This window comes from Marmota monax, unplaced genomic scaffold, assembly GCF_021218885.2.
Source record: "Marmota monax isolate L192 unplaced genomic scaffold, Marmota_monax_Labrador192_F-V1.1 WCK01_AAM20220418_F8-fsc00060, whole genome shotgun sequence".
NCBI classification, from domain to species: Eukaryota; Metazoa; Chordata; class Mammalia; order Rodentia; family Sciuridae; genus Marmota; species Marmota monax.
In genome coordinates, this window is record NW_026692826.1 from 9,026,295 (window position 1) to 9,054,057 (window position 27,763).

Here is a 27,763-nt window from a genome sequence, read left to right on the forward strand (position 1 = left end):
AGAGGTCCACGCACACGCCTGTCCACGCCTTCACCACACATATGCTCTTCCTGTCCTCTGGGCTGCCTGGAGGACTGGGGGGCAGCATGTCCGTCCTCTGGCAGGCTCAGGTCGGCCCGCTTCGTCAGCTCACCCAGGCTGGCCCTGGAAGGAGGTGGTGGTGATCACTGCACTGTGGTCTCAGGAAAGGACAAGATGGTCTGGGCTTGGTATCTCCAGTGGTGTGCCTCAGGGTGCCTGCGATGTGATGCCGTGGCCTCTTGGTAGATTGCTCCTCGGGCCTGGGTGTCCCGCCCAGGTCCCATCCTGTGAAGGTGGGGAGCCTCTCAGCAGTTAAAGCTGGAACAGGAAGGATGTCTTCACCAAGTTTGCCTGTGACCACCAGGTTCACCTGTGGCCAGCACCCGGTTCCTAGCTGCTGCCCCTCGTCCCCAGCATGTCCCCGGGTGGGGGTAGGCTGCCTCCTGTCCCAGCCTTATCTCTAAGGTTGTGCTGTCTCATTTAGTTACCTAATTAACCCTGAGGCTTTTTGTGTGTGTGTGCGCGCGCGCGTGTGTGTGCGTGCGTGTGTGTGTGCGCGCGCGCTCACGCTAGGGATTTAACCCACGGTGCTTAACCACTGACCCTACATTCCCAGCCCTTTTTTATTTTTTGTTTAGAGTCAGGGTCTTGTTAAGTTGCTTATGGGCCTCAGTAATTCATGAGGTTGGCTTTGAATTTGCAATCCTCTTGCCTCAGCCTCCTGAGCAGCTGGAATTACAGGCGTGTGCCACTGCACACAGCTCTCTGATGTTATTTCTGAATTAGCTCTTCTATACTTATTAGGGAATGAGTCCTTAGTGAGATCTAAAATTAAACTAGTTTGCAACTGGGTTTTAAGCTACCCCATTTTTCCTTTTCATTCATTCTTCAGAGAATGTTGAGTGTTAATCTGTGTCAGGTACTGTTCTAGGAACTGAAGGTGGAGTCCTGTGCAAAACAGATAAAGCCTGGGCTTTCCTGGAGCATGTATTCTAGCAAAGGAAGATGGATAAGAATAGGATGTGAAGAGCCATGTGCTGGGGGGATGGGGAAGGGGGAGGGGGTTCGGCATTCCCAGCATAGCATTCCAAGAAGCTGGAAAGCCATCCCTGAGAAGGTGATTTTGTACCAGGGCCAAAGAACATGAGGAAGTGAGCCTGTGAGTCCTGGGATGGACGCTCCAGGCCAAATGTCAGGTCAAGACTGGAGCTGCCTATTACGCTGGGCTATCAGCCAGAGACTCGAGGGACTGAGGAGTGGGGCTGGGAGGCATTGGGCCCCAGCCAGTTAGCCCTGGCTCAGTTCTAGAAAGGGCTCCTCCATCTGCTGAGCTGAGGGCCGCCCCTGCAGGCCACGGAGCAGCAGTGCATCCATGGGGCTGTGCAGGGGGCAGAACCAGAAGAAGTTGCTGGCAGGGAGTGTGGGCCCAAGAGGATCCTCAGGCAGGATGCCAGGCCCCAGGAGGATGGCCTTGGTCGGAGGGTTGCCCTGGAGCTTTCGGGCGATGGTCAGAGGTTCTGTTTGGGACGTGTTGCACTTTGATATATTGAACAGACAGTGTAGAATTTTGGGAAGCAGTTTTGGCTGGAGAGAGGTTTGGGGACTCGATTTTAGGTAGCTCGTGTGTGTCTCTTTGCAGTCCTAAGATGCTCACACAGTGGTCCTTTTCCTCCCCGTCTAGGTGAAAGGCCATTTAAATGCAGCGAGTGTGGAAAAGCTTTCAACCAGAAGGGGGCATTGCAGACCCACATGATCAAGCATACGGGCGAGAAGCCCCATGCCTGTGCCTTTTGCCCTGCTGCCTTTTCTCAGAAGGGGAATCTCCAGTCCCACGTGCAGAGAGTTCACTCAGAGGTGAGCATGCATCTGGGGGTTGCACAGCCTGTGGGAGACACCTTGCCTTAAGGGTGAACCATTGTTTAGAAATGCAGAGTGAGTTTGTGCTGAGCAACCTGTTTTAGAAGAAATGTGTATTGGAACTTTTTGGATAAATAAGTAAAAATGTATGTGGAACCTTAGATGGATAAGTATCTGAAAATAACCATAATATCTTTGTTAGTTAAGATCTATTAGCCAACAAATGTCTGTCATTCCTTTAGTGAACTCGAAATACACATACAGTAAGTGTAAGAATCTGAAAGACAAAATATGAAGTCGAGAGGAAGAAAGCAGTGTTCCTATTGCTGACATCCTTTAACGTGAGCGTGGCCTGTGGCCTGCAGAGGCTTCCAGCCTGTGCTGCTGGCTCTGCCTTTCTGCATGTTCCATCCACTGTGACTTCGTCCCCGTTATCTTTGGGTCCCAGTGATTTGCAGATTCTCTGGCATTAGTTTTGTTAAGTAGGATAACCTTTGCTCTTACTAATTGTCATGATCTGGTCTCTTATTACTGTAGAATATAAAGAAATATTTAAGCAACACAGATACTTTTGTTACGGATGAATTTAGTCCACGAAACATCTTGAACAATGAAAACGACTGTATTTTAAAAAGTAAATATTTATCTTTTAAATTTTTCCTTGGAGTTAAACCACAAGCACCTCTTAAATGACTAGGGAGTTAATAAAAACATAATAAAACAAAGGTAGAAATTGTCTTTGATTATAGAATAGCAGAATAAAATCTAAAATGAAGAAAGTGGAATTTTAAGTTTAAAAACCCTATATACTTCACGTAGTTTTATAATCACATTAAAATATAATTTTATAATCACAAAAAATAATAACAAGTTATTTTTAAAACAATTTATTGAATTCCAAAATCAATAAATTATTTTTAAAAAACCTTTGTTATCCAAGGCCTGGAGGCAGTAGAAGGGCGTGTGACGACGGCCTGGGTTGGCCCGGGAAGCCTGGCCTGGTGTTGTCTGTGGCTTGGGGGATGCCTCCCTGGAGCTCGGGACAGTGCTGAAGGATGCCCTGTGGCCCTCATGTAGAGAGCCCTGCAGTGGGCAGGGACTGGCCTGTGCCTCTTGAGGATGCCCTGAGCCCTGTGCTGGGGTGGGCTGTTCCAGAGTGGCCTCTGCAGAGTGGGTTGTGACTATTATCCAGTCCTTAAATTTGGTTCTTAGTGAGGTGCCAGGAATAGAGTGGGGGTTCTTCCTCACGTTCAGCTGGGCCAGTGAGTTTTCAAGCAAGCCTTCCTTGCTAATGGTCACTCACGGGGGTTTAGTGATAGTGAACATTTTGGATGCTTTCTCTATTCACAGGCGTTCTTATTACTCTCTGTGGTCTGTTTCTAGCTTTACTGTTGTTCTAAAAATTAGTCCTTGATAATGAATATCAAAATTGGTGATGAAAAATGTACACATTGTGGTCCTTCTTCTCAACCTGCATCTGAGGCCCTCAAAAGCTCGTTTTTCAGTCATGTTTCTCTCTAACCTTCATTATTGAACATTATGTTCAGCTGTTTAAGAAACTGAAAAATGTTAGATGTTTTATTTTTTATTAAATTACAATAAATGAAAAGTATGTTTCTTAACTTGAGCCATTTCTCATGTACAGAGAAGACTACAATTTCAGTTAATCTCAATATTAAAGAGTTGGGTCATTGATTCTACAGCTGTCTACTTCAAAAGAAAGAATAATGTTGAAGGCTTGTTTTTTATCATTTTGAATGGAATAATAAATTATGACTTGCTATAATTTAAATATACTTTTCAAAACAACTTTTTCTCTTATTCTGTAAGGTCAAGAGTGGTCCTACCTACAACTGCACAGCATGCAGCTGTGTATTTAAGAGCCTCGGCAGCTTGAATACGCACATCAGTAAGATGCACATGGGGGGGCCCCCGAATCCCACAAGCTCTGCAGAGACTGCGCACGTCATTACGGTAAGTTTAGGGACTTGGTAATCAGGCGATTATTTATTTATTTATTTTTTTAACTACAATCTGTCGTTTTAAGTGTACCTTTAACATTGAACATTGAAATTTGTATTAGTACCAGAAAGGGTCTGTGGAGGTTTTTCTCTGGAGATAAGGTGCTGCTTTTTGTGTTAATCAGTGAAAGTCAATCTTTTTAAACTTCAGAATAATAGTAGATGATGCCATCTGAACTCATTAGAGTGAGATAAAATGTCAGTTATTCATGGAATTACAACTCCTACCGTCAGTGTGATTGATAATTATTGAATATTGTTTATCTTTGCATTATAATTTAAGAATTGATTAGCATGCATAGACAGAATGTCTCTTTCTCTAACGTCAGGGTTCTGCTAGATGTTAGTGCTCTTGAGGACAGTGTGTGTGACTGTTTCTTCTGTTGAAGTTGGAAAGCTGTGTTTCTCCTGACCGTATTGCTGCATTCCAGGCCACGCTGTTTCAGACCTTGCCTCTGCAGCAGACGGACTCCCAGGCCTCCGCAGCCTCAAGCCAGCAGAACTCTCAGGCCGTGACGGATGTCATCCAGCAGCTTCTGGAACTCTCAGAGCCAGGGCCTGTGGAGTCCCACCAGTCCCCACAGCCCGGGCAGCAGCTGAGCATCACAGTGGGCATCAACCAGGACATTCTACAGGTGAAGCACGTTTGCCTGCCTGCCTGAGGTTTCCACCTGAGTGCTGTCAGAAACCAGGGTCACGGTGCCAGGTGGGCAGGCAGGCTTGCCTGAGTGAAGGCACCTGGCTGCACGTGGGCGCTGGAGGAGGAGACAGTGAGAAGTGCATGCTGTTTTGAGGCCCATGGACAGTGTAGAATTCCAGATGATCCACTGATTAATACATTAAAAACATTGAAAACCCTGTTTTTTTACTCTGAAAGAGTAAAAGTGGTCCTCCTCCTCTTCTGTTAAGCCAGCTTCTTCCCTGTACCTGGTGGGGAGAAGTGGGCCAAGGTGATAGGGAACCTTAGGATACCACCTGAGTGTCCTCATGCCCTGAGGTAGAGCCCCAGGTCTGCTCAGAGACCACCTGGGTTGTCTGAGGTAAGCTTCTGAAAGTCGATCGATGGATGATGTTATTTCTCTTTAATTAAGAGATGTGACTGCTTGTGGGTAGGGGTGAGGTGTCAGAAATCAAAAGGGACATTACAGTCTGTGAGAGTTGGAGGCCTCTGGTGACTAAGTGCTTGAGTTGTAGGATGAGTTCTCAGAGTGCAGTTAGATTCTGGGTGAGCTGTGTGGCACTGTGGGATTGAGTGGCGGCAGGTGTGGCTGCCGCCGTCTAACCTTCTAGTTCTCTTCTGTCCCAGCAAGCCTTAGAAAACAGTGGGCTGTCTTCACTTCCAGTTGCAGCTCCGCCCAGCGACTGCAGCCACACCAAGACGTCCACAGGGCCAACCGCGAGCCCCGATGCTGCCAGCGCGTCCCCCGGGCAAGCAGACCCCACGGACACGGGGCCAGAGAAAGGGCCAGAAAGCCCTGAGAAGTTGGATAAAAAAGAGAAAAAAGCTATAAAGAAGAAGTCTCCGTTTCTGCCTGGTAATCCTGTAGGCTTTTCTTTGAGGAGCGCGGGGGAGCATGTGCTTGTGTTAGGAGAGTCGTACCCTTCCCCTCTGGGGTGCCATGTTCGAGGCGTTTCAGGTCCAGCTGTAGTCGGTCAGTATGGGAACTGAGAGGATGGACCCCAGGCGACCCCAGGCCACCTCTTCTCCTGCCTTTGGTTTCTGGAGCTTGAGCTCGGGCTGCCTGTGACCTGCCGCCATCAGCTCCGGAGACTCAGACCCACTGCTCCCCGTGGCTCTGGCCTGCTGCTCCCTTGTCCTGAGCTCCTGACAGGCGCGTCCTCCTCATTACCCCAGTGCTGCCCCGGCCCTCGTCCACCTGAGCCCTCCTGCCACCTCCACTTGTTGGCTTGGTCCTCGGTCGCCTGTCTCTGGGCCACAGGCTCCCCTTCACTGTTCTGGCTGTCACCTTTAGTGACGTGGACTGCTGCCGTCTCCAGACACTCCTTCATTTCCCAAACACCCTGCTTCTGAGGCTTTTTGGCACTAGCATATCTTGCTCTTCACCCTCCTTCTGTACCCTGGTGGTCTCTCCAGGCCAGCCTCAGTGCTACCCCTCCACATACCACCTCTGGAAACCGACACAAGGCCTGCCCATCTTGCCTCGCTAAACACTGGTGGTGGCAATGCTTGCCCTCTCCCTGGGGGTCTCTGTAGAGATGCAGCTGCATGCCCCTTGTGGATGACCAGCCCTCTCTGTCCTGGAGTCAGTCTTTCGTCTCTGAATTCCCTGATGCTCAGTGCGCTGTTGCACAGGAGCAGGCACTTGTGAGAGAGCCCTGAACTGGGCAGACCTCACCAGTGCTCTGAGCAGTGCATGCTTTCTTGCTGCCAAGTGTGGGGCAGCTGGGTGGCATTCTTTTCCAGAGCACATTTCCTCATTGGTGACATGACTTGGAAGCCTTTTCTTGCCCCGTATGCCCCTTGATCTGGCCTACTGCTCGCAAGTGAAAAAGGGTTTCTTGGACTTCAGAGGGGAAAGGTGGGGTGAGAGTGTTTCTGTGTACAGTGATCAGCTGTAGTGTAGCCCTATAGGTCCCGGGTGCCTGTGCCAGAGAGCTATGCAAACACACAGCCTGTGTGGTGCCTCTCATGAGGTACTGCTGACTCTTGTTGTTGTGCCAAATTAAAGAGGTTCTGTGGGAGAGATGGGGCACACCTGTAATCCCAGTGACTGGCGAGGCTGAGGCAGGAGAATTTCAAGTTTGAGGAGAGCCTGGGCAACTCAGCAAGACCATATCTCAAAATAAAAAAGGGCTGGGGACATGACGATGTGGCTCAGTGGAAAAGTACCCCTGGGTTAAATACCAGATACCCCCAAAAGACGCTCTCACCTGGGTGTAGGCCACTGAGTGGGAGCAGTCCTTCCTGAAGCGGACTTCCCTTCCTACACATGCCAGATAGCAGTGGCGCCCCAGGTGCCGAGGTGAGCCTCACTGAGAGGCCCCTCCTGCCCACAGGTGCTGGAGGCGGTTTTCTCTCCTGCACCTGTCTCACCTCATTTCCAAAATGCTTAAGTAAATTAAGTGCACAGAGTTCTGACAAGTGGGAGCTCTTCTATTAATTTTACATGTGATTCTAAACACGTTCAAAAAAAGAAAGCCAGTCCTTCTGGTTTTAAACCTGATAACTGAGGTGAGATAACTGATGGTTTCCAGTTTCTACGCGAAGGTGTTCTTGTTTAAAACTTCCCAGGGATCAGTTCACCTTCAATATAGGAGTTTTGTCTGGAAATGCCTTGCCAAGACGGAATGTGATCACCCAGGAGGACACGTGCAAGACTGTTCTTATCTCTTAAGTTGTAATGTTTTCTTAACAGCTTGTGATTATTCTTGATTACATTCCCAGATTGAATGGACTCTACTACATAAAGTCACTGTTTTTAGATTTATTGTTTTGTCAGAACGATTTTCTCATAGAATTTCCTTGCTATATTAAGAGGTCTATATATTATTTGAAAATTTAACAAATTTTAACTATCAGCTGACTTACAATAGGTAGCTCATGGTGAATTTTCAGTGACATTTGGAGTTTACTGCAGAATAGTATTGACCATCTAGAAATTGCAGTATTGACCATCTAGGAATCACGGTGAGAGGGGTCTAGTGGGAAGCTGGTGATTATTCTTGCAAGTGTAAGAATGGTGGTTGCAGCCATTCTATGTGGAAACTCATTAGAACATGGGTACTCTGGTCTTTTTAGATCAGCATGGTTTTGCTCCATGTTTTTTGATGTCTTGGGGTCGTTGCTATGAGCTTTGGTCAGTGTAGAGTGCTGTCACAGGCTGTTGACCTTGCAGCACATGGCCCCAGCATGCTGCCACTTTCAGGATCACCTGCTTTTAAAAGTACAGTCATCCTTGGCAATCTGGGGGTTCTGATTCCTTAGTCCCACAGGTACCAAAATCTAAGGGCGCCCAAATCCTTTATGTAGGACAGCCTAGTGTTTGCATATCACCTGTGTACATCCTGTTGTGCACTTAGGCCATCTTTAGGTTATTTATAATACCAACACAATGTAAATGTGGTGTAAATAGTTGTATACTGTATTATTTAGGGGATAATGACAAGAAAAATGTCTGTATGTGTTCAGTGCGGGTATAATTTTTCCCCAGAACATATTTTGCTCTTGCTTTAAAAGCTAATTGTATACTTACTATCCCTGAGGCAGGATATTCCCTGCGAAGATTGAGTCTTGTTCTGGCTCAGTTCTGTTCACTTGCCTGTTAGCTTAGGTTACTGTTAACAGCACACTATCCCATCATTCTCTTAAAATCCGTATGACAGAGCTTATCTTTCATCCTCTTCAGGATTAACTTGATCTTTATCCAAGAATGTATTTTTCCTCCTGTTGATACCGTTTGGTTCCTTAAAGTCTTGTAAATCTTTCATTACATTTGGCCTAATCTCTTCCATTGCTGTGAGTCATCTTCAGGTTGCATTTCCTGTCTGTATGGAAAGGTGATTGACTTTCATATACTGATTGTGAATTCAGAAACCTCTTGACTTCTGTTGATTGTGGCGATCGTCTGCAGGTTGTCGGGCTTTCCATGTGGACACTGGTGTTCTGGAGCCCGGTGATTTCTCCTCTTGCTGGGCTAGCTGGCCTCTCGTGGAGGCAGTGCTGACAGGTCTGCTTCCTTCTGTGGGGGGCGAGGAGGCCTCTGCGCTGCAAGCTTGCACCTGGCTTCCTGTGATGGGCTTCTCAGGTGCCTGAGAATCTCCGCTTCCGGAGATTCTCACCTTTGTCAGTTTGCCAGGAGGTCAGTTTTTTCTTCAAGACTGAATATTATGAAATACTTTCTTTTTCTCTGTTGCTTTCTCATATTGTTTTCATCTGTAATGTGTGAAGTATGGTAGTTAATTTATGAATGTAAAACCACATGTTCCATCTGGGCTGTGATCTTTTTGCCTTCTTTCTCTTTTTGTCCTTTTTTCTAAGGAATTATTGGATTTGCTCAGCTGTTTTTTTTTTTTAATTTTCAATTTTGCTATATAAAACTTATGTACATTTTTGTAAAAATTGTATATTACCAGTACTCACTTTAATTAAATTTATTCCATTGTAGAATACACACTGGCATTGAGACAATTTAGATAAATCTGATTGTAACTAGGTGTGTGATGTGTGCCTATAATTACAGGCACTTGGGAGGCTGAGGCAGGGAATCAGAGTTTGAGCCCAGCTTGATGAGGTCCTACCTCAAAATAAAAAAAATAAAAAGGACTGGAGATGTAGTTCAGTGAGTAGAGTGTCCCTAGGTTCAATCCTCAGTACCCCATCCCCCCCGCAAGAAAAAAATTGATATTTTTAGTTTTGATAGTTGTATTTTATCTAAAATTGTCCATATTACATAAAATAAAGTGAAACTTTCATGAAAAATATGCACAGTATTTTTGACTGATATGTCTTTATGAAGGACACGACTTAAAGTTTCAGATAAAGTAATTAAGAGGGCAGGGTGGCTGTGCTGTATTGGTGCTAGGGATTTAACCCACCCCTTGGACGTGCTAGACAAGTGCTCTGTGACTGAGCTGCACCTCACCCTTCATGACCTTTTTATGTACAACTTTTGAGTCATTAGGCAAGAAACTATTTTTTATTGTCACCTGTCTGTATTTAGGGGAAGTTATGCACATTTTATTGGAGATTCTCAATAAATCATTGCAATAACCTTGAAATAGTGTTAAAAAATTCCTGATTATAAATTAGGCACTCCTCAGATTTTCTCTCAGATATTCCCTGAGAGAATACTTCTAGTGACTTTTCGAAACTTTAGCCTGTTACGGCTGAAACACTTGAGAAATTCTGAGTTATGTGTACAGTGGCTTGCATAAAAGGACAGTGTCCTTGCTGATGTGCCGGATGACTTCTGGGCCCCATGGAGGGCCTGTGTCCTTTCTGATGATGCCGGATGACTTCTGGGCACCATGGAAGGCCTTTTTTCCTTGCTGATGGTGCCGGATGACTTCTGGGCACCATGGAGGGACTGTGTCCTTGCTGATGGTGCTGGATGCCCCCTGGACCATGATTGAGGGGGCTTGTTCTTAGTACTCCCGCATAGCCAGGTGAACCAGCACCATTGCACATCTGCCAGGTAAGAGGTTCACTTTGAAGGTATCAGGTAATGTGCTTGGGAACAGATCCCCTTGGCTCTCTGTACTTCCTGAGAGTCCTGCCGAGTTTGAGGGACAAACGCTTCTATGCCCTTGGGTCTGCATGTCCCACTGCTCCTTGCGTGATGGCCATCACTCTCTACTCCTAATATGCTGTGACTTGCTCCTTCTTCCTGCAGACACGTGAAGAAACGTTGAAGTTGCTCCTCTGGAGAATCTGCTTCTCATGGCAGCCACTGTAGCTCTCTTCGTGAGTCCGAGCACATGCTGACCGTGTGTGAAGCAGAGGGCTGAGCATCCGTGGTCATGGGGTGCTTGTGGTTCAGACATGGCCTGGTCTGGCCAATGAGAAGAGTGACCTCCTGAGGACCTCCTTCATCTTGGAGCATGTGTCTAAGCAGGTGCTTCTTCTAGGCAGATAAACCTGCAAAGAGGGAATACGTGAACTCCAGTTTGCTTCTGTAGGACACATTGAGGCTGGCGAGAATATCTGGAGCAGTCCAGAGGAACTTGGGGTGAGCTGCTCCAGGGGGCTGGCTGGCCTGCTCCGCCTACCCAGGGGCCAGGTTGAGAGCATCTGCTGGATGCCTGCCTTTTTTCACCTTGTGCCTACACGCTCTTCTACAGAATTCTAGGCTTTTCCATTGCTGGATTCAGCAGTACTCTTAGGAATGCTTGTTTCCTTTCTGATGGGCATTTACTATCAGTAACTAGCACCCAACTGTGTGAAAGTGGAGTTTTTATTCAACAAGGACTGGGAGCTGTTCTCAGTGGATATAGCTCTGGAAGTCAGTGTTCCATCAGAAGATCCAACAAGGAGCATGTGTTCACTGGGGCCAGCAAATATAGACAGCAGGTCCATGCACTGACGTGCCTGCACAGAAGTGTTGCTGCCCTGGGTGCTTCTGTCTGACAGTGTTGAGCAACTGCAGCACCCTGATAGGAGCTGACTCCTGATGCTGGCAGAGTCTGAGCCATGCTAGCTGTCAAGCCATGTCTGGGGAAGGGGCTCCAGGAGGCACTCCAGGGTGTCGGCTCCGCACCCTGATGGACGTCACGCTGTCAGGTGTGTCAGTGCTGTGTGCAGAACTGAGAACTCTGCGCACAGCTGGAAGCCGCCAGCCGATACCATTCCTCAAACAGGCTGCATCTCCACTGCTTTCCAAGGGTGCTTCTTCCCAGAAGTCAGGCTCTTCACACCGGCTGACCCGCCATCCTCTGCCAGTGTTTGCTGATCTGAGAACACTGTAAGCTATTTCAGGTTATATAGATAACGACAGCAAAGCCCAGTGTCAGGGACAGAAACTCTGTGGTCATGAATTAACTACACTGTAGTGGCCACTTTTGTTTCTGAAGCATTCTTGGTGTCCTCTTTTGAAGAAATTTAGTCCCTCTATCACTCAGTGACTGTCCTTTTACTTACCAGCCTGGACTATCAGGCCTTACCTTGGGTGGGAGCCAGAGGAAGAGTCAGCTGCTGAAGAGTGAGGAGGGGACTCTGGACTCCCTCTCCTCTGGCCTGCCCTGGGTGGGACTGACTGAGCAGAGCACAAGTAGGGCTTCCTCTCCTGGATGTGAGACTTTCCTTATTCCGGTGTTGCCTGCATTCAGGGCTTCATCTTGGGATTCCACCCAGTGTCCCTTATCCTGGCCATCTTGATGCTTAGGTCTTGGAACGCGTGTCATTGCTGGCTTTTGCTGTTTTTATCTGGTGAATGTGCCTAGGCCAGGTCCTTCAGAGTGCAGCTGAGGGCCACCTTGCTGATGCAGGAGCTCCGTGGCATTCTCCCCTCCAGGAAACTCATCTGCAGTGTCTTTGCACACTGTCCTTCTTGAGCATGAGCACCTGTCTCAGCACCTGTAGGGCTGTCCCACCCTTGTGTGGTCACACTGCCTGCCTGCCTGCCTGCCTTGAGACTGTAGTCAGTTCAGGGGCAGGGGATGACTTGAGCCTGGCTTGGTCCTTGGCACGTGGGAATGCTTTTCTTGGAGTAAAGCTGGGAGGTCAGACCTATTTGAGAAAGCACACTCGGGCTCTGGGACCACATGGGCCCTTTGTGGACACTGGCTCCATGGCCCTGACCTCCTGGGCCAGTCTTTGGTCTTTGGGATGCCAGCTTTCCCATCTACAAATGAGGCCGATGAGGGAGCAGGCAGGAGAGAATTGAAAGGAAATCCACATAATAGTGCTTGGCACATAGTAGGCGCTTAGTGAATGTGTGTCTTTCCTGCAGTGATGGGGCATCGGGTGATGGCTTTCAGCAGGATGTGTGCATGTGTGTCTCTGTTCTCAGGTTCTCTTTTCCACCCGATGTCTTATTTTTCAAGATTCCTGAATGGTGTTCCATTTTATAGATGTTTTGCAGCTTATTTGACTAGCCTATTTATTAAATAGAGACGTTCCACTTATTTGCAGTCTTTTATTTTCACAGTGCCGCTCTGATATGTGTGTAGCTTTGTCATTTCACACATAAATTTATCTGTCGGGTATGTTTCTAGAAGTGTCAAAGGTTTCGTTTCAAAGGGTAAATTCTATAAAGATTGTTTTAAGATTTTAATTTTGAAATAATTTTGATTTTAATAGAAAGATTTCAAAACAATACAAAGAATTCTCTTATACCTTTCACCCAGAGACCCCTGAATGTTCTCATCTTAATGCATTTGCCTTCTCTACTTAGGGATTTGAATTTTCCCAGGGCCTGCAGATGTAACACTGCTTTAACTGGGAGCATTTCCCTAATAGTGTATTGCCTAAAACCAAGGACAGCTTCATGGAGCCATAGTACATCACCACCAGTAGGAGATTGCTACTGTGCAGTCTTTACACCTCTTACAAATTTCATTTTTTAAATTAGTGTTGTGTTTGCTAACAAAAGAAAAATTACTTTGCTTTGACAATGTTTCTAGTTTTGTGTCCACTCCCAGTAACAGTGTCTTGGAGTGCCTGTTTCCTCATGGGCCTTTTCAAGACAGAGTTATAAGATTTTCGGGTCCGCTATGCTCATCTGCTTACCTGGTTAAAAACTGGTACTTTATTGTCACATAAATTATATTCTCTTACAAGGCTTAGGTTGAGACATTTTCATATTAAAGAACACTTGTATTTTTCCATTAGACTACTTCTTGATTTTCATTTTGTGGCTGTGATACATTAAAGTTGGTGATATTTTGTTATCTATATTTGTGACACACATTCTTTTCTAATATGCTTTTCCACTTGAGGGAAATGTTTGCCTTTATATTGCTAAGTTTGTCAATTATTTATGACTTTTGGGCTTGTATAACATTTAGACTTCAGCACCAACCTTATGGAAACATAACTTCTTCTTTCACCTAATGCTTTTGAATCTTGGATTCAATGTAATTTCTCTTTGGCTGGCTATCCAGGAGTCCAAACACCATTTGTTGAACAGGTTTGTGTCTCGCGGCCTAGCTGAATGGTCAACTTTACATACACCACTCCATATCTGCCCAGGTCTTTTCCCTCTTGTACTTCACTAGTTTGCTAGTCGTTTTATTCAATAAGTTCTGGTACCTGTGCTTAGGCTTTATTGTGCATTTTAGTAACTAGGAAGCCTAGTTCTCTCTTGATACTCTTGTTTTGAAGTGTGTACTTGATAATTTTCCCATATTTATTTTTTCAGATTCACTTTTGCTAATGTTTCCAAAACTAGTCTTAGTATGTATGTATGAATGATAAATTAAACCAGGGAGAATCAATGAGTTTATAAAGTTTTATATTTATATGATTTATTCATCTTTTTCTCATATTTCAGTTGTATTTAAAATTTTTCTTGTGGCTATTGTTTGTAAATAGAGTGTTGATTTTATTTTCCTTTTTTGTGTTGTCTTGATATGTTTTATTCGCCTCTTTCTGTTTTTAGACTTAAAAAAGTTTTAGAGTACATGATCTTACGAATTCCTTTTCTATTAAATATGATTACATGTTTTTTTTCTTTACAAATATGGGAAAGTGTTTGAAGGAGGGGCGCTGTTGCCCTGTGCTGGGAAACTTGCCTTGTGGGGTGTGGGTCTGGTTTTCAGGCCTTCCCACTTGTTGCAGTACAACTCTGGATTCAGCCTTTCATTTTTGCACATGCAGGTCACATTTTGAGCCAGCTCAGGGCTGCCAGTTTGGAATTTTTGTTTCAGTTTGTTCCCAGAAATAATTAGAACTTGGTGACAGTTTTATACTGTGTGTTCTTCATAATTAAATGTATATTTTAATTAAAAAAATTTTTTTAGTTGTAGTTAGACACAATATCTTTATTTTATTTATTTATTTTTATGTGGTGCTGAGGATAGAACCTAGCGCCTCGCACGTGCTAGGCGAGCGCTTACCACTAAGCCACAACCCCGCCTCTGTATTTTCGTTTTTGTTTGGAAAAAATTTGATTTTAAGAGATGAGTTTCTAATTTTAGCTACAGAAGATATAGTTATGTTTCTGATTTTCTTTTACCTAATAATTTTTCCATATGAATTGTTCTTGCAAAGACTATTATCAGAGAAAATTCACTTTCTCCTTTTACAGATTCCTTTGTATATGTGGAAAATTCCTTGTATTTGCTGATAACAAAGAGAAAGAAGAGATTTTCCTTTTCCCTAACAAAACTATGCCTGTATAGACACAGTAAAATAAATAAGTTAAAATTTTCTGGTGGATTTCATCAACATGACCAAAATCTTTTAGAATTTACTTAAATTGAATCTACGTAACTACTGTAGATATTTATTTCATTTCAGATAAATACATGTAGTCAAACTTTTCAAAATAAAAAGTGTGCTGAATTTTATTTAAAATATACATGTGTGTTAGAAATAATTTTGCTTATTTCCGTAAATTTTTATTGTGATCTTCTTCTGGTAGGAGTAGTTTTAACTTTGATTTGGAGTTGAATAATGACCTTTGTAGTTGAAGAAGGCAGGATCTTTCACATCTGATCATGGACCCTCTAGTGTCATGTACTATTTCTTGGTCAACTGTTCGTAAATTTTCTTTTGAAGCTGAACAGTCTATCATTTGCTGATTATTTGCATTCATATTACTTTTTTTGGGCGGGGGGTGGTGCTGGGGATTGAACCCAGGGCCTTGTGCATGCAGGGCTAGCACTCTACCGACTGAGCCGTATCCCCAGCCCCTCATATTACTTGTTATTTGTGGTGTGAGAGGCTCAGTAAATAGTTTTGCAGACTTCATTGGCATCTGCCAGTTCCTGGAGCTGGTGGGTCCCTGGATCACACTGGCCCTGGCTGTGGGGCAGCTGGTGCGGGTCTGTGCACTGGTTTCGGAGATGCTGGGTTCAGCTGCAGCCTCTTCCTGTCTGTCCTGGAGGCCTGCCCTCATGTGCTCATGGAAAGGCAGGGTGTCTTCTAGATGGAACATCACAGTTGGTAACTTAGCCATGGGGTCAAGGTAACCAGGTCTCTAGTAACTTAGGTAACTTAGCGAAGGGGCCAAGGTTAAGCTGTTCGCTGGGTAATCTAGGGGTGGGGTTCAAGGCCAAGCTGTGGTAACTGCTGACGCTGCGCTTCCTGGGGCGGGCACACGAGTGCGGCGGTGCATCCATCCTTCATGCGCCCGCGTGGTTTCTGGGCCTCTGGACTGCCCTCCTCTCCTTGTCGCTCCAGGCTCGGTTCGGGAGGAGAATGGCGTGCGGTGGCACGTGTGTCCCTACTGCACCAAGGAGTTCCGGAAGCCCAGCGACCTGGTGCGCCACATCCGCATCCACACCCACGAGAAGCCCTTCAAGTGCCCGCAGTGCTTCCGCGCCTTCGCCGTGAAGAGCACGCTGACGGCGCACATCAAGACGCACACGGGCATCAAGGCCTTCAAGTGCCAGTACTGCATGAAGAGCTTCTCCACCTCAGGGAGCCTCAAGGTGCACATCCGCCTGCACACAGGTGCGCGGGCGGGGTTCCGAGAAGAGCTGGGCGTGACCGGCCCGCACGCACACCGCGCACGCACGCCGCACACCGCGCACGCACGCCGCACACCGCGCACGCACACCGCACACCGCGCACGCACGCCGCACACCGCGCATGGGATTGAGCGGAGGGGGGGGGGGCTGAGCTGCGGTGGGAGGGGACCTGCTGCCTGCTGCTGTGGGAACCTTCTGCAGTCACTGGTAGGGCATAAAGGGGTCGCACTTGAGGTCCACATCTTTTAAAATAACAGCCTTATTGAGATGTAAATCACATACCATAACATTTATAAGTGCACAGTTCAGAATGGTGCAGCTACCCCTCCCCCAATTGGAACATGTTTGTCACCCCTCCCAACTCACCACTCACTGGCAGGCCCCCTCCTGAAGCCTCAGGCTCCCTGCCGGGGTGGCGTTGTGTGCCAGAGGTTAAAGACGTTGGAATTAGTGTTATGTCCTTCTATGGAATCTGCATTTTTATTTGCCAAAAAAATTATAAAAGGAAACAAATTCATTCAGAAAAGGGGAGACAGGAGAGGATGTTAGGATGGTATTACTTGGTTGTTACTTACCACCCAGGAGCTACAGCTAACTGCTTGTCAAGAGCTGCTGACAGCTCTTCAGGCACTGGGGTATAGGACCCAGGAGTGGGTCTTGCCATCAGCCAGCAGTGGGCGGCTTGAAGGGATGAGCACTCTGACACAGTGGCTTGAACACCCGTAGTGTACAACTTAAGCCTTTGTCCTGGAAATAAGTGTTCTTTTTCATGTAAAATGCTCTTATTATGTTTCCCACATTTGTCATTATGCACTGTATATAAACAAGAGAAGATAATTTATAAAATCCATGAAATTATAAGCATGGAATAACAAATGAATATTCAAATCAATACTGGAATTACTAACGTTTTATGTTGGAATTTTTTGCTGAAATCTGATTCCTTGAACTAATTTTAAACTGTGCTCTCATTTTTATTAGGAGTTAGACCTTTTGCTTGTCCTCACTGTGACAAAAAGTTTCGCACCTCAGGCCATAGGAAGACCCACATTGCTTCCCACTTCAAACACACAGAGTTACGCAAGATGAGGCACCAGCGCAAGCCTGCCAAGGTCCGTGTGGGCAGGACCAGCGCTCCAGTCCCCGACATCCCTTTGCAGGAACCGATTCTCATAACTGACTTAGGTAAGAGGCACCCGAGGAGTCAGCACGGGCTCCGATGTGCATGTTTAGTGTGTCAGCCACGGGCTGAAGACACCTTTGTTGAGCACTGTTTTGTCTGTGAGCTAGTATTTTTCACAGTCAAGGTAAAAATCATAAACTATTGCTCAAATTATGTTTTGGTTCAAAGAGAAGCACTGTGTGTGTGGAGGTATGCCAGTCTTCATTAAATGTTCTGCCTTGCTGACACCATCAAGGTGACAAGGGGTTTTTAATGTAAAACATGTGGCATGTTTTGTGTTTATTTGTGAAGTCCCACAAGGTGTGTGGCACAGTGAAGCAGTTTGGGCTGCTTTAATCTTTGCATTGAAAAGAAAAACCTGCCTGCTTTTAAGTTCTCTTTAGGCTCAGTATATTATATAATCAAGCCAAATCATGATTTTGTTAATTCGCCAGAAAGAGAGCACTGTTTACCAGTATCCTTGGGAAAATGATCTTTTTAAGTACTAGAGGAAAATATAAGAAACCTCATTTTAGTGAGGTTTGGTCTGCTATAACAAAAATAGCGTAAACTGACCCCTTCTAAGTAACAGACATGTACTTCTCCCACTTGTGGCAGCACCTCTCGTTGGTCTGGTGTGCGTGTGCACGTGGAGGAAGGAGGGGCAGGCAGCTACCCAGGGCTTTCCATAGAGGACCCTGATCCATCCAGGAGGGCTCCCCCGCAAGGCCCCATCAACTTCTTAAGGCCCCCCTCATTGTACTGTCCCATTGCGGGCTAGATTTCAAAATATGGATGTTTTGAGGGGACACAAACATTTAGACTATACCACTAATTAAATTCTGTGTATGAATTCAGATTTTTATGCAGTCCCTGTATAATTTCCTAGGTAAGATAATCTAGTCTATAAGCAAAATTAGTATCAGACAAAATATAATTTAGAATAAAAAAATTTAAATAGTATGTAGAGATATATTTTAGATATGAATTATAGACCTTCAATAGCTGATCAGTAGTCATGAATGCTATATATTTAACAGCATGACATTAACACGTATTAACTAAAGTGATCAGAAGGAAAAAGTGTTTAAGTTGTTAAGTATAATGAGAGATTCGCAACTACTAAAAAGATCAATTTTAGATAACACAGTAAGAAGATTTGAATACACACATTAAAAAGGATATTTTAATACTTTGTACAATCTTTTCCCTTATATTACACATTCTCAAATATACATGAAATAAAAGTCCACATTGTAGGGTTCAGGAAAATTTCACTCAAAAGTGGATGCTGATTACAATTCCATGAAAGCATGAATTAAGGAAATAGCTATCTAAAATTTAATTTTAAGGAAAAGAGAGACTCAAAATTGAAATCATGTTTATAAATGGGAGCAGTATATAAACAGATCAGAGAGACCAAAGGTGTTCTCAGAAAAATTAAGGCTTTTGAATATTTTCTATTAAAAAATAAGAATGAAAATAAATAATAGTTAACTCATCAGCTAGAAAAATGGGGGGTGAGTTGGGGGAAGAGAACAAAGGAATTAATACATATAAAAGAATTTGAAACAAATTTGATAATTTTACAAACTTAAAAAAGTGAGCCAGGTGCAGTGGTGCACACCTATAATCCCAGTGGCTCCGGAGGCTAAGACAGGAGGATTGTGAGTTCAGGGCCAGCCTCAGCAACGGTGAGTTTGCTAAGCAACTCAGTGAGACCCTGTCTCTAAATAAAATACAAAATAGGGCTGGGGACGTGGCTCAGTGGTTGAGTGTCCCTGAGTTCAATCCCCAGTACCAAAAAAAAAAAAAAAAAAAAAGTGAATAGTAAAATAGATAACTTGTCATTGGTAAACTAAAGGGAAAGTGAAATATTGGGAATGAAAAATTGTATCTGTAAACAGAGATACAATTGAGATGAAAATTGTTTGCAAACACGTACAATTAGTTGCTAAAGCATTTGAAAATTTGGTTGCAGTGGCTCTTTTCCTGGATAATGTACTGGCCATAATTGACCTTAGAAGAAACAAGAAACTTGCACCATAGGCAGATGGGCAGGTGGTGATGGCTGGGGTGCTGCAGCTCCCAGCTCTGAGATCAGGAGGGTGTGCTTTGCTCACCTCCCGGGAGGCACAAGTGTCAGGGTGCGGTTGTTTGATGTTGTGGAGCATGAGCCAGACTCCCTGGGTGTCTGGAGGAGGGGTTTTCATATCCTCTTCTAGCTGAGCGGCTTACAGAAGAACAACCTCCTTTTGGGTCAGTGTAAGTTGAAACAAGTGCCTGTGAGTCTGTGAAGCCTTAACTGAATTCTGTTACAGTTTTGATTCTACATTTTTTCTGGGTTAAGTGGAACCTCTGCTGGGCCTTCCTAGTGCTGCTCCTTGGCCCATTATGGCAGCTGAACTCTGCTGCCTGGGCTGTGAGGAACACAGGAAGCCTTCCCCAGAGGTGGTGGCATGCTGCAGGGTGCAGTGTCACACCTGTTTCTCAGCTCGTGCTTTTGGAGGTTTACAGCAAAGACCTGACGGGGTGGAGTTGAGGAGAACGTGTAGGGAGGATGTTAGCGTCAAGTGCTCAGGTCTTTGACTTGATGTAGCGATTTACAGCACAACCGGATGTCTTACACCGACACTGTCATTTTAAAAAACATTGGAACGCGTTACGATTATGGTGGCCAGTGTTTAGCCTCTGACATTAAGGAAGAGGGTTGGATGCATGGTGTCACGTGGCACCTGTGTTTTAAAATGTGTACCACTGCCAGGGAACATAAACTGTCTTCCACAGCTGCCCACACTCGCTCTTCCTCATTGCTGTGGATGGAAACTCCCGTCTAGGCGGGTTTGCAACTTTGTTTGGGTTGTGCCGCTTGCTCATGCCCGTGGGGTACCTAGAGCCGAGTCTTCTGGCTTCTGGGTTCATCTGAGACAGAGTCTTTTCCACATCCTCTGCCAGTGTACTGCTGCTTGCGAGGCCAGGGAGGCGTGCACTGAACCTAGAGAGCGTGACTTAGAGCTCTGCAGGATGGCATCTGCTGCACTCTCAGTGTGCTCTTCCCCGAAGCCAGGGACTGCAGTTAAATACTGTAAGGTACAGACAGGGATGTGAGTCATAACCCAGTCTGAGAGTCTCTCGTCCGTAGTACTTGGGAACAGAAATGTTTTGGATTTGGGGTGTGTGTGTATGTATGTGTATACATATGTGCGTGCGTGTGTGTGTATATATATATATAAAGTGAAATGTTTGGGGATGAATCTCAAGTCTGAAGGTGAAGTTCATTTATAGTTCATAGGCACATTACACACATAGCTCTTGGGGCATCCTGTTTGTTGGTGCTCAGAATGGTTCATATTTTAGAGTATTTTGGATTTCAGATTTCCAGATTAAAGATGTTCAACCTGTATTCTGTTCTATAGCTGCTTTTTGGTTTTCAAATCATGTATGTTATGTCCATTTCAACTATTTTTCTACCTTATATGACTATACGTGTGTGTTTATAGGTGTATAAAAATGTCACATGTGGGAAATGTCTTTCATTTATGTGAGCCAGGCTTTTATTATTTATCATTATTGTTCATTTATTTTTGTGGTACTAGAGATGCTTTGGGGCCTGTGCATGGTAGACACATGTTCTGCTACTCAGCTACATGCTCAGTCCTTTTTATTTTGAGACTGGGCCAAGTTGCCCAGGCTGGCCTTGAACCTCTGACCCTGCTGCTCAGCCTCCCGTGCAGCTGTGATCATAGGCGTGTGCGACTACACCTGGCTTGTTGTCTGTTATTTTAAACCCCAAGGCTGTACAGGTTGATCTCAAGCTCATATTTGATGTTTTAATCATATTAATGCACTGATCTTGCTTGTCACCTACACACTGTTCGAATGTGTGTCACATTTGCAGCACATGTGCTGGTGGCACGTGTGTCATGGTTTCCCACGATCCCCCTTCTGTGGCATCTGTACGGTTGCTTCTCACCGTGCGTGAAGTCTGTTGTAAGGTCAGTTATGAGGCCAAGCTTCCTAACGAGATAAAGCTCTTCTGGGTCTATTATGATAGAAGGACTTCTATGATAGTTCAAGGATGTTTCTAGTCTAGTTAGTTTTGTTACATTCATTAAATAAAATCTAATCTTGCCTTTCTTTGAGATAAGTTGTTGTCTTCTCAAGATCAAATATATTAAAGGACTGCTGGTCCAGTAGAGATGACTAACATAGTCAGCATCTTAGCACTTACATGTTTTATTTATTCTTAATTTGTTTCTTTAAAGAATGAAACCTCATAATTAGCGTAATTATTAATTTTACTAACTTTGTTTATTCAAATTAGCAAAAGTAAAAATGAAGCATTTGAAAAATGACTGTTATTTTACTTAATGTATCAAATTAGGAACTTCTGCCCCAGAAGGGCTCAGAATCACATTGGGATCTGTTTAAAAAATGCATGTACCTGGGCACCATCCCAAAGATGAAAATTGCATGCTTGGGAGGAAAAACTAAAGCAGTTGTGTACCCAAGGGTTGTTGTGGTGGTGTTCATGCTAGTGGAAATATTCCTCCTACCGGCGTTCAGTGCATCTGGCACCTCCACACAGCGCAACCTGGGCAGATGTCCAGAGGACAGTGTGGAGCGGCCTGGAGAGGTGTCAGGTGTCGGTACGGAGTGTGGCCAGGTGATTACAGAACGGAGCGTGTGGAGATTTGCATAGAACTCCACGTGACTGCCTGCTTGCTGCTGTCTTGCATCATTGGTGGTCCTCTGAGTAAGCATTGGAACTGTAAAGTTTGCCAAGCCCAATAGTGACCAAAGGCATCACCTTAGTTGCATTTTGTTTTTTCTGTTTGTAGTTTTTTGGAGAATAGCCACATTAGTTTTTTTGTTCACCTTCCTGAACCTACTGTGGCTCCCTGAACCGAATGAATATCAAATAAATGTCAACCATAAGACCATTAATAAATGAGCCTGGTTTGAATTTGTACTTAACTGAATTTTCCTAATATCTTAGGTGCTGAGAACAAGAGTTAGTTCACTCAGTTATATTTGTGTGTCCTCCTATTTGACAGTATTATGTGAACTCACATACTTGACTTAGGGTTGAAAACTTATGGCCTAGTGGAGTGGAGAAAAGATGTGATACCAAGTGTGAGTGACAGGTGCTGAAGTAGGAATAAGTACAAATAAAGAGACGAGAGGAGTGGGGTTTGCTGGGGAGTGGTGAGAGCATAAAGGTACAGAGGGTATGGTAAGTTGCGTAGTGGGTCAGCAGATGATTAGATGGTTGTGTAAGTGGGTGAAGGAAGAGATGGTGGGTGGATGACTGCATGGATGGATGGGTGATAGTGGAAATGGAGATGAAGAAGCAGGTTTAAGACACAGTGGGACAGTGTGATCTCCGGGACTGCGAATGGCAAATGGCACATGCAGTCAGACAGGGAAGGGAGTTCTCAAAGGTTCTAAAAACCTAGCCTCGTGGACGGGGAGAATGGTGTTCCACGCATTCACTTGGGAAAGTGGGGGAGCACTAGGTTCTAGGGGAAAGAACTGAAACAACCTGTACTTCTGGGAGAGTCAGGAAACTATCGTAAGTGATGTGTCATTATCACATAGAAACTAGTGTTCCCGCTGGAACAGGTGGAGGAGGGAAAGGGAGAGTTGGAGCCAAGGGCAGAGTGTGGGCAGGAGGAAGGATAGTCCAAGACTGGCCAGAACTGAGTGTTAGGTGACTATGAAGTGACCCAAAAGTTGACATCTAAGTTTGTCCTGAATGACAGATATAACCCACAGGCTTCCTTGAATCCTATTTATAAATGAGCAAACCAAGAGAACCCTTTCTCGAATTAAAAGCATGTAAATTCGGAAATAATTCTTTGTAATTTTGCTATTTGCAGATTTTGTAGAAGGAAATTTCTGAGACGATGCTGATGTTTTTAGAACAGAAGATCGTGTTAGAAGCAGTGGTGTTTTGAATTCGTCAGAGGAGCTCATGGGCAGCATACATATTGAATAAATAAGGGGTCTCACATCCTGATCTAAATTTAGGATATAGCTATGTAAATTCCATGTCAGCCAGTGCCTTTACAGCACACAAATAAAGGTATTCACAGGAAACTGGCCGCAGACTCCAGTGAAAGAATTGTGACAACAGACAGACTCCTCATGTTGGTACAAAGCATGTCCATGTTTTCCTCTTTCTCCTAGGTGTTTGCATAGTTTCTAACACATCACAGTAGCACTTGGCTGCAGCACTGGCTCTACAGCACATTCATGTTTTCACCTTCAGGGTAACAGGTGCCTTTCGACATTTAATTTTACTAGTGCCGACACTGAATGATTTCTGCTTTTTTTTTTGGTTTGCAGGTCTTATCCAACCCATTCCAAGAAACCAGTTTTTCCAAAGTTATTTTAATAATAATTTTGTAAATGAAGCGGATCGACCATACAAATGTTTTTATTGTCATCGAGCGTATAAAAAGTCCTGCCATCTTAAACAACACATCAGGTAAGTTGTAGGTCTAGAGAGGGAGTTCACTGTAATCCGGAAATTTGGTGGTCTGGTGATCTCTAGAAGTAATTGGAATAGTACTGTTAGGTTTTAGTATTTAAAATGTCATATTTCACCCCCAAATGTTGCTAATTGATATTTTTATTCTTTAGTGTCTCAACTAAAATATTTTACTCAGAAATTACCACTGAATTCTATTTGTATTCCCATTATATTTTAGTATTTGCGGCTTTCAGGAAATATCCAAGAAGCATCTGTTTTATTTGATGAGATTGCAGTTAAGGTTTTCCAGCGCATTCAGTGGAGCTTTATTCTTGGTGCTAGCTGGAGCACAGATAAAGATCCTGCAAGGGGTGGTGCTGGAGGAAGGCTGGAGCCCATGGAGACGGCGTGGCAGCTGTATGCCCTGGGCTCCTCTGCCGCTTGGCCTGCAGCATGGTGAAGGGAATGCCATCTTTCTTTTAGGTCACACACAGGTGAAAAGCCTTTCAAGTGCTCTCAGTGTGGAAGAGGCTTCGTGTCTGCAGGAGTGCTCAAGGCGCACGTGAGGACGCACACGGGCCTCAAGTCCTTCAAGTGTCTCATCTGTAATGGAGCCTTCACCACTGGGGGCAGCTTGCGCAGACACATGGGCATTCATAACGACCTCCGGCCCTATATGTGTCCCTATTGCCAAAAAACCTTTAAGACCTCGCTGAACTGCAAGAAGCACATGAAAACCCATAGGTAGGTATACTTCTGATTGTAATTCCCTGGTGGTGGGGGCGTCTTTTTAATTTTGAATCCGTGCTGTTATTTCTCACCTTGAGTATGTGGGCTAAAGAAACTGAACTGTCAGTAACTGGGGACCTGCTGAGTGCCACACGCACAGCGCCAGTGTTTTGAGGCAGTCTGTGTTGGGCTAAACCCCTAGTGTGGCTCCCTCTCAGAGATGACCTCTGGTACTTAGATGAGATCTTGGACCCTGCCTATCACAGTCAGGAGGTGAAGTTCTGATCAGCGCTGTGCTTTCTAGGAGTGTGATTGGTGAATCTTGGAGGTGATTGTTCTTCACTTGCACTTGAACATGTATCTGGGGCAGCCTGTGGAACCTTCGTTGAGTAGCAGCTGCTCATCTCCGAGGGGTCCTTTCTGGCTAGAGCTGGGCTTTCACACAAGGGTTCCTGAGGAGTGTGGTGGTGTGCAGTCATGTCGAGCCATGAGGTGGCCGCCTCTGGCTTACGTGAAATTAAGCCCTTGGCACCCAGAGAGTGCTACGCTCTTTCGCCCGGGGACATTTACTCTAGGAGTCCCAGTAGTCTAACCCAGATGCGTCTGCCTGGTGTCCCTGTGACCCAGACCCTAGTGTTAGAGTGACTGGACTGTGCTGGTTTGGTGGTGTTCGGTGTCTTACGGATCTGAGAGCCGGGCTTGCTTGTCAGCTTGGCTTCCTTGAGGCAGCACCGTCGGTCTTAGCCTGCAAACTCACCTCTGCTGGGGACTCTCAGGGAGCTCCATATTGGTGGTGCCATTTAGTGGCCCTCACAGCAGCACGCTCTGTCGTACTGCACTGTGGGTTACGAGGACATTCTGTGATGTGCATGTGTTTGAGAACTGGATGTCTGTGTTGGTGTAGACACTCGGGATGCTTGGCTCTGCTCGTGCAGCAGGAAGATGGGTCCCCATGTGGCTAGGGGGCTGTGCCATTAGAGAGGACAGGAGCCGAGTCCTTGTGTGCCCCAGCGGTGTGTTGAGTGCCATTTTCCTCCATCAGGAAGCCTGGCCTTGCGGTGTTCCTCCTGGGATAGGGCTGGGAACATGGGGCCCGAGCCCCTCGTTGGTGCGGTTATAGGGCCAGCTGTGTGACATGGAGCCTCGTGTAGACAGTGTTTGTCATGGTGACACTGAGGGCTGCCTGCAGTGGGTCTTTGCAGCATTTGACTTTGTGGTGACAGTGTGCTGGCCGGTTGGCCTGCCGTGGTGCTTTCCCCTTTAGATCATGTGCTTTTGGATCTTCCCATAGGGAGGGTCCCTTTGACATATTGCAGAAAGTTCCCAGAGTACTACACGTTACATGAAAGATGGATGCACATAGTTACAGTCGTCAGGTTGTGGGGAAGAACCCAGGCAGACAAGCATTAAGCGCCTCTCCCACCCACCATGTGAGACCCACGCCCTTGGAATCATGGTGGAGTCTGATGTCTCTGCGTCACTGCCCAGAACTGTGGTGGCAGAGGCTGGGTAGCATGCTTTCTTTTCTTTCTTATTATTTGTTCTTTTTTAGTTATATATGACAGTAGAGTATATTTTGACATATTATACATGCATGGAGTTGAACATTCTAGTCAGGATCCCATTCCTGCAGCTGTATATGATGTGGAGGTCACTGCTCCTGTATTCATATGTGAACATAGAAAAGAGGTGTCCAGTTCCTTCTACTGTCTTTCCCATTTCAATCCCCGCTACCTTCCCTTTATTTCTCTTTGTCTAATCCAGTGAACTTCTATTCTTCCCTACCACCCACCCTTATTGTGGGTTATTATACACATGCTAGAGAGAAATTCAGCCTTTGGTTTTTTGGGATTGGCTTATTTTACTTAGCATGATGGTTTCCAGTTCCGTGTTCACCAGCAAATGCCATAATTTCATTCTTCTTCATGGCTGAGTAATACACCACTGTGTATATGTACCACATGTTCTTTATCCATTCATCCTTTGAAGGGCATCTAGGTTGGTTCCATAGCTTAGCTATTGTGAGTTGAGCTGCTGTAAACTGCATGTGGCTGGATCACTGTAGTATGCTGATTTTAAGTCCTTTGGGTATAAACCGAGGAGTGGGATAGCTGGGTAAAATGGTGGTTCCAATCCTAGTATTTTGAGGAATCTCCATACTGCTTTCCAGAGTAATTGCACTAATTTGCAGACCCACCAACAGTGTCTGAGTGTGCCTTTTCCTCCAAGTCCTCGCCAGCATTCATTGTTGCTTGTACTCTTGATGATCACCATCTGACTGGAGTCAGATGGAATCTCAGTGTAGTTTTGATCTGCATTTCTCTGATTGGTGATGTGCTTTCTGACTCCTGACCTAGATGACTGAGAATTGACTCCAGGAATGACTGGAGGTAGGGAGGAGCATCTGAGGAGACAGCCTGTGGTGGTGCTCGGGGGGGTCTGACTGCGGTCGTAAGGCAGGGCGGAGCAGATAGCCCCTTGGTCAGGTGGCAGGTGTGCTGTCAGTCGGTCAGTCAGTCACTGTTGATCTTTCCCTCTGAAGGAGAAGTACCATGATGAATACATACTGGATGGGTCTTGTGCATGCAGATGTTGCTATGAGCAGCATTAGCACCAGGCCATCTGGGAACATGGCTCGTGACGGGTCCTGGACCACGGGCTGAAGTGCCCTTGCTTGTAATTCTCAGGTTGGTCTAGAGAGGCGCTGGCCAGGATGGTGGGGTTCTGAGAAGTTGAGCCCACGGCAGAAGTGAGTTGGGAGTTCCGGTGTTAAGCATGTTGCCACTTTGAGTTTCTGGTGTGTCTTGGGCCCCCTCTCTAGGAGCCTCTGTGTCCTGTGGTCTTTGACGGCTCTAGAAGTAGTGCGACTCCCTTCAGAATGATTAGCAGTGTGTACATGTTAGCTGGGTCACTGTCATGACTTCAAAATGAAGCAATTTAAGAATAAAATGTTTTTTTAATAAGTCACAACTTTTGTGGTCAGATCCTCAGGCAAGTATGGCCAGGTGTCTAACTTTGTGAATCGTCGTTGCTTTTTCTGAAGATATGAACTTGCCCAGCAGCTGCAGCAGCACCAGCAGGCCACCTCAGTGGATGACAGCACCGTGGACCAGCCGAGCCTGCAGGTGTCGGCTCCCATGCCAGTGGAGATGGAGGGGGCCCAGCTGCAGCAATCGGCCGAGCCTGTCCCCACTGACCCTGAGGCTATGCTGGACCTGGGGTCGCAGCACGTGGTGGGCACAGAAGAAGCGGCACTGGGGCAGCAGCTGACAGATCAGCCTTTGGAAGCGGATGAAGGTGAGTTTCGGGAGTTTCAGCCCCCGCAGGGTTTTGCAGTGCTATTGGGTATTTTACATTTCTCCCTGTGCTCTCCAGTCGCTCTTTGCCCTTCAACTTTACTAG

The 27,763-nt window shown here is 45.5% G+C and overlaps 1 protein-coding gene across 8 annotated transcripts in view; it reads left to right on the forward strand.

The window, feature by feature from the left end:
- The window catches only part of Znf236 (zinc finger protein 236), a 97,953-nt gene that overhangs the window by 21,539 nt on the left and 48,651 nt on the right, over positions 1-27,763 (forward strand). For all 8 annotated transcript variants that reach the window (XR_006852460.2, XR_006852462.2, XR_006852463.2 and 5 more), the window contains exons 6-14: positions 1,703-1,875; positions 3,709-3,852; positions 4,331-4,534; positions 5,206-5,434; positions 15,703-15,975; positions 16,974-17,177; positions 23,506-23,647; positions 24,116-24,376; positions 27,405-27,658. Coding sequence is in view for 5 of the 8 variants with exons in the window: in XM_046448595.2 (XP_046304551.1) it covers positions 1,703-1,875; positions 3,709-3,852; positions 4,331-4,534; positions 5,206-5,434; positions 15,703-15,975; positions 16,974-17,177; positions 23,506-23,647; positions 24,116-24,376; positions 27,405-27,658 (1,884 nt within the window). In the remaining 3 variants the exon portion in view is untranslated. The remainder of the gene's footprint in view (positions 1-1,702; positions 1,876-3,708; positions 3,853-4,330; positions 4,535-5,205; positions 5,435-15,702; positions 15,976-16,973; positions 17,178-23,505; positions 23,648-24,115; positions 24,377-27,404; positions 27,659-27,763) is intronic.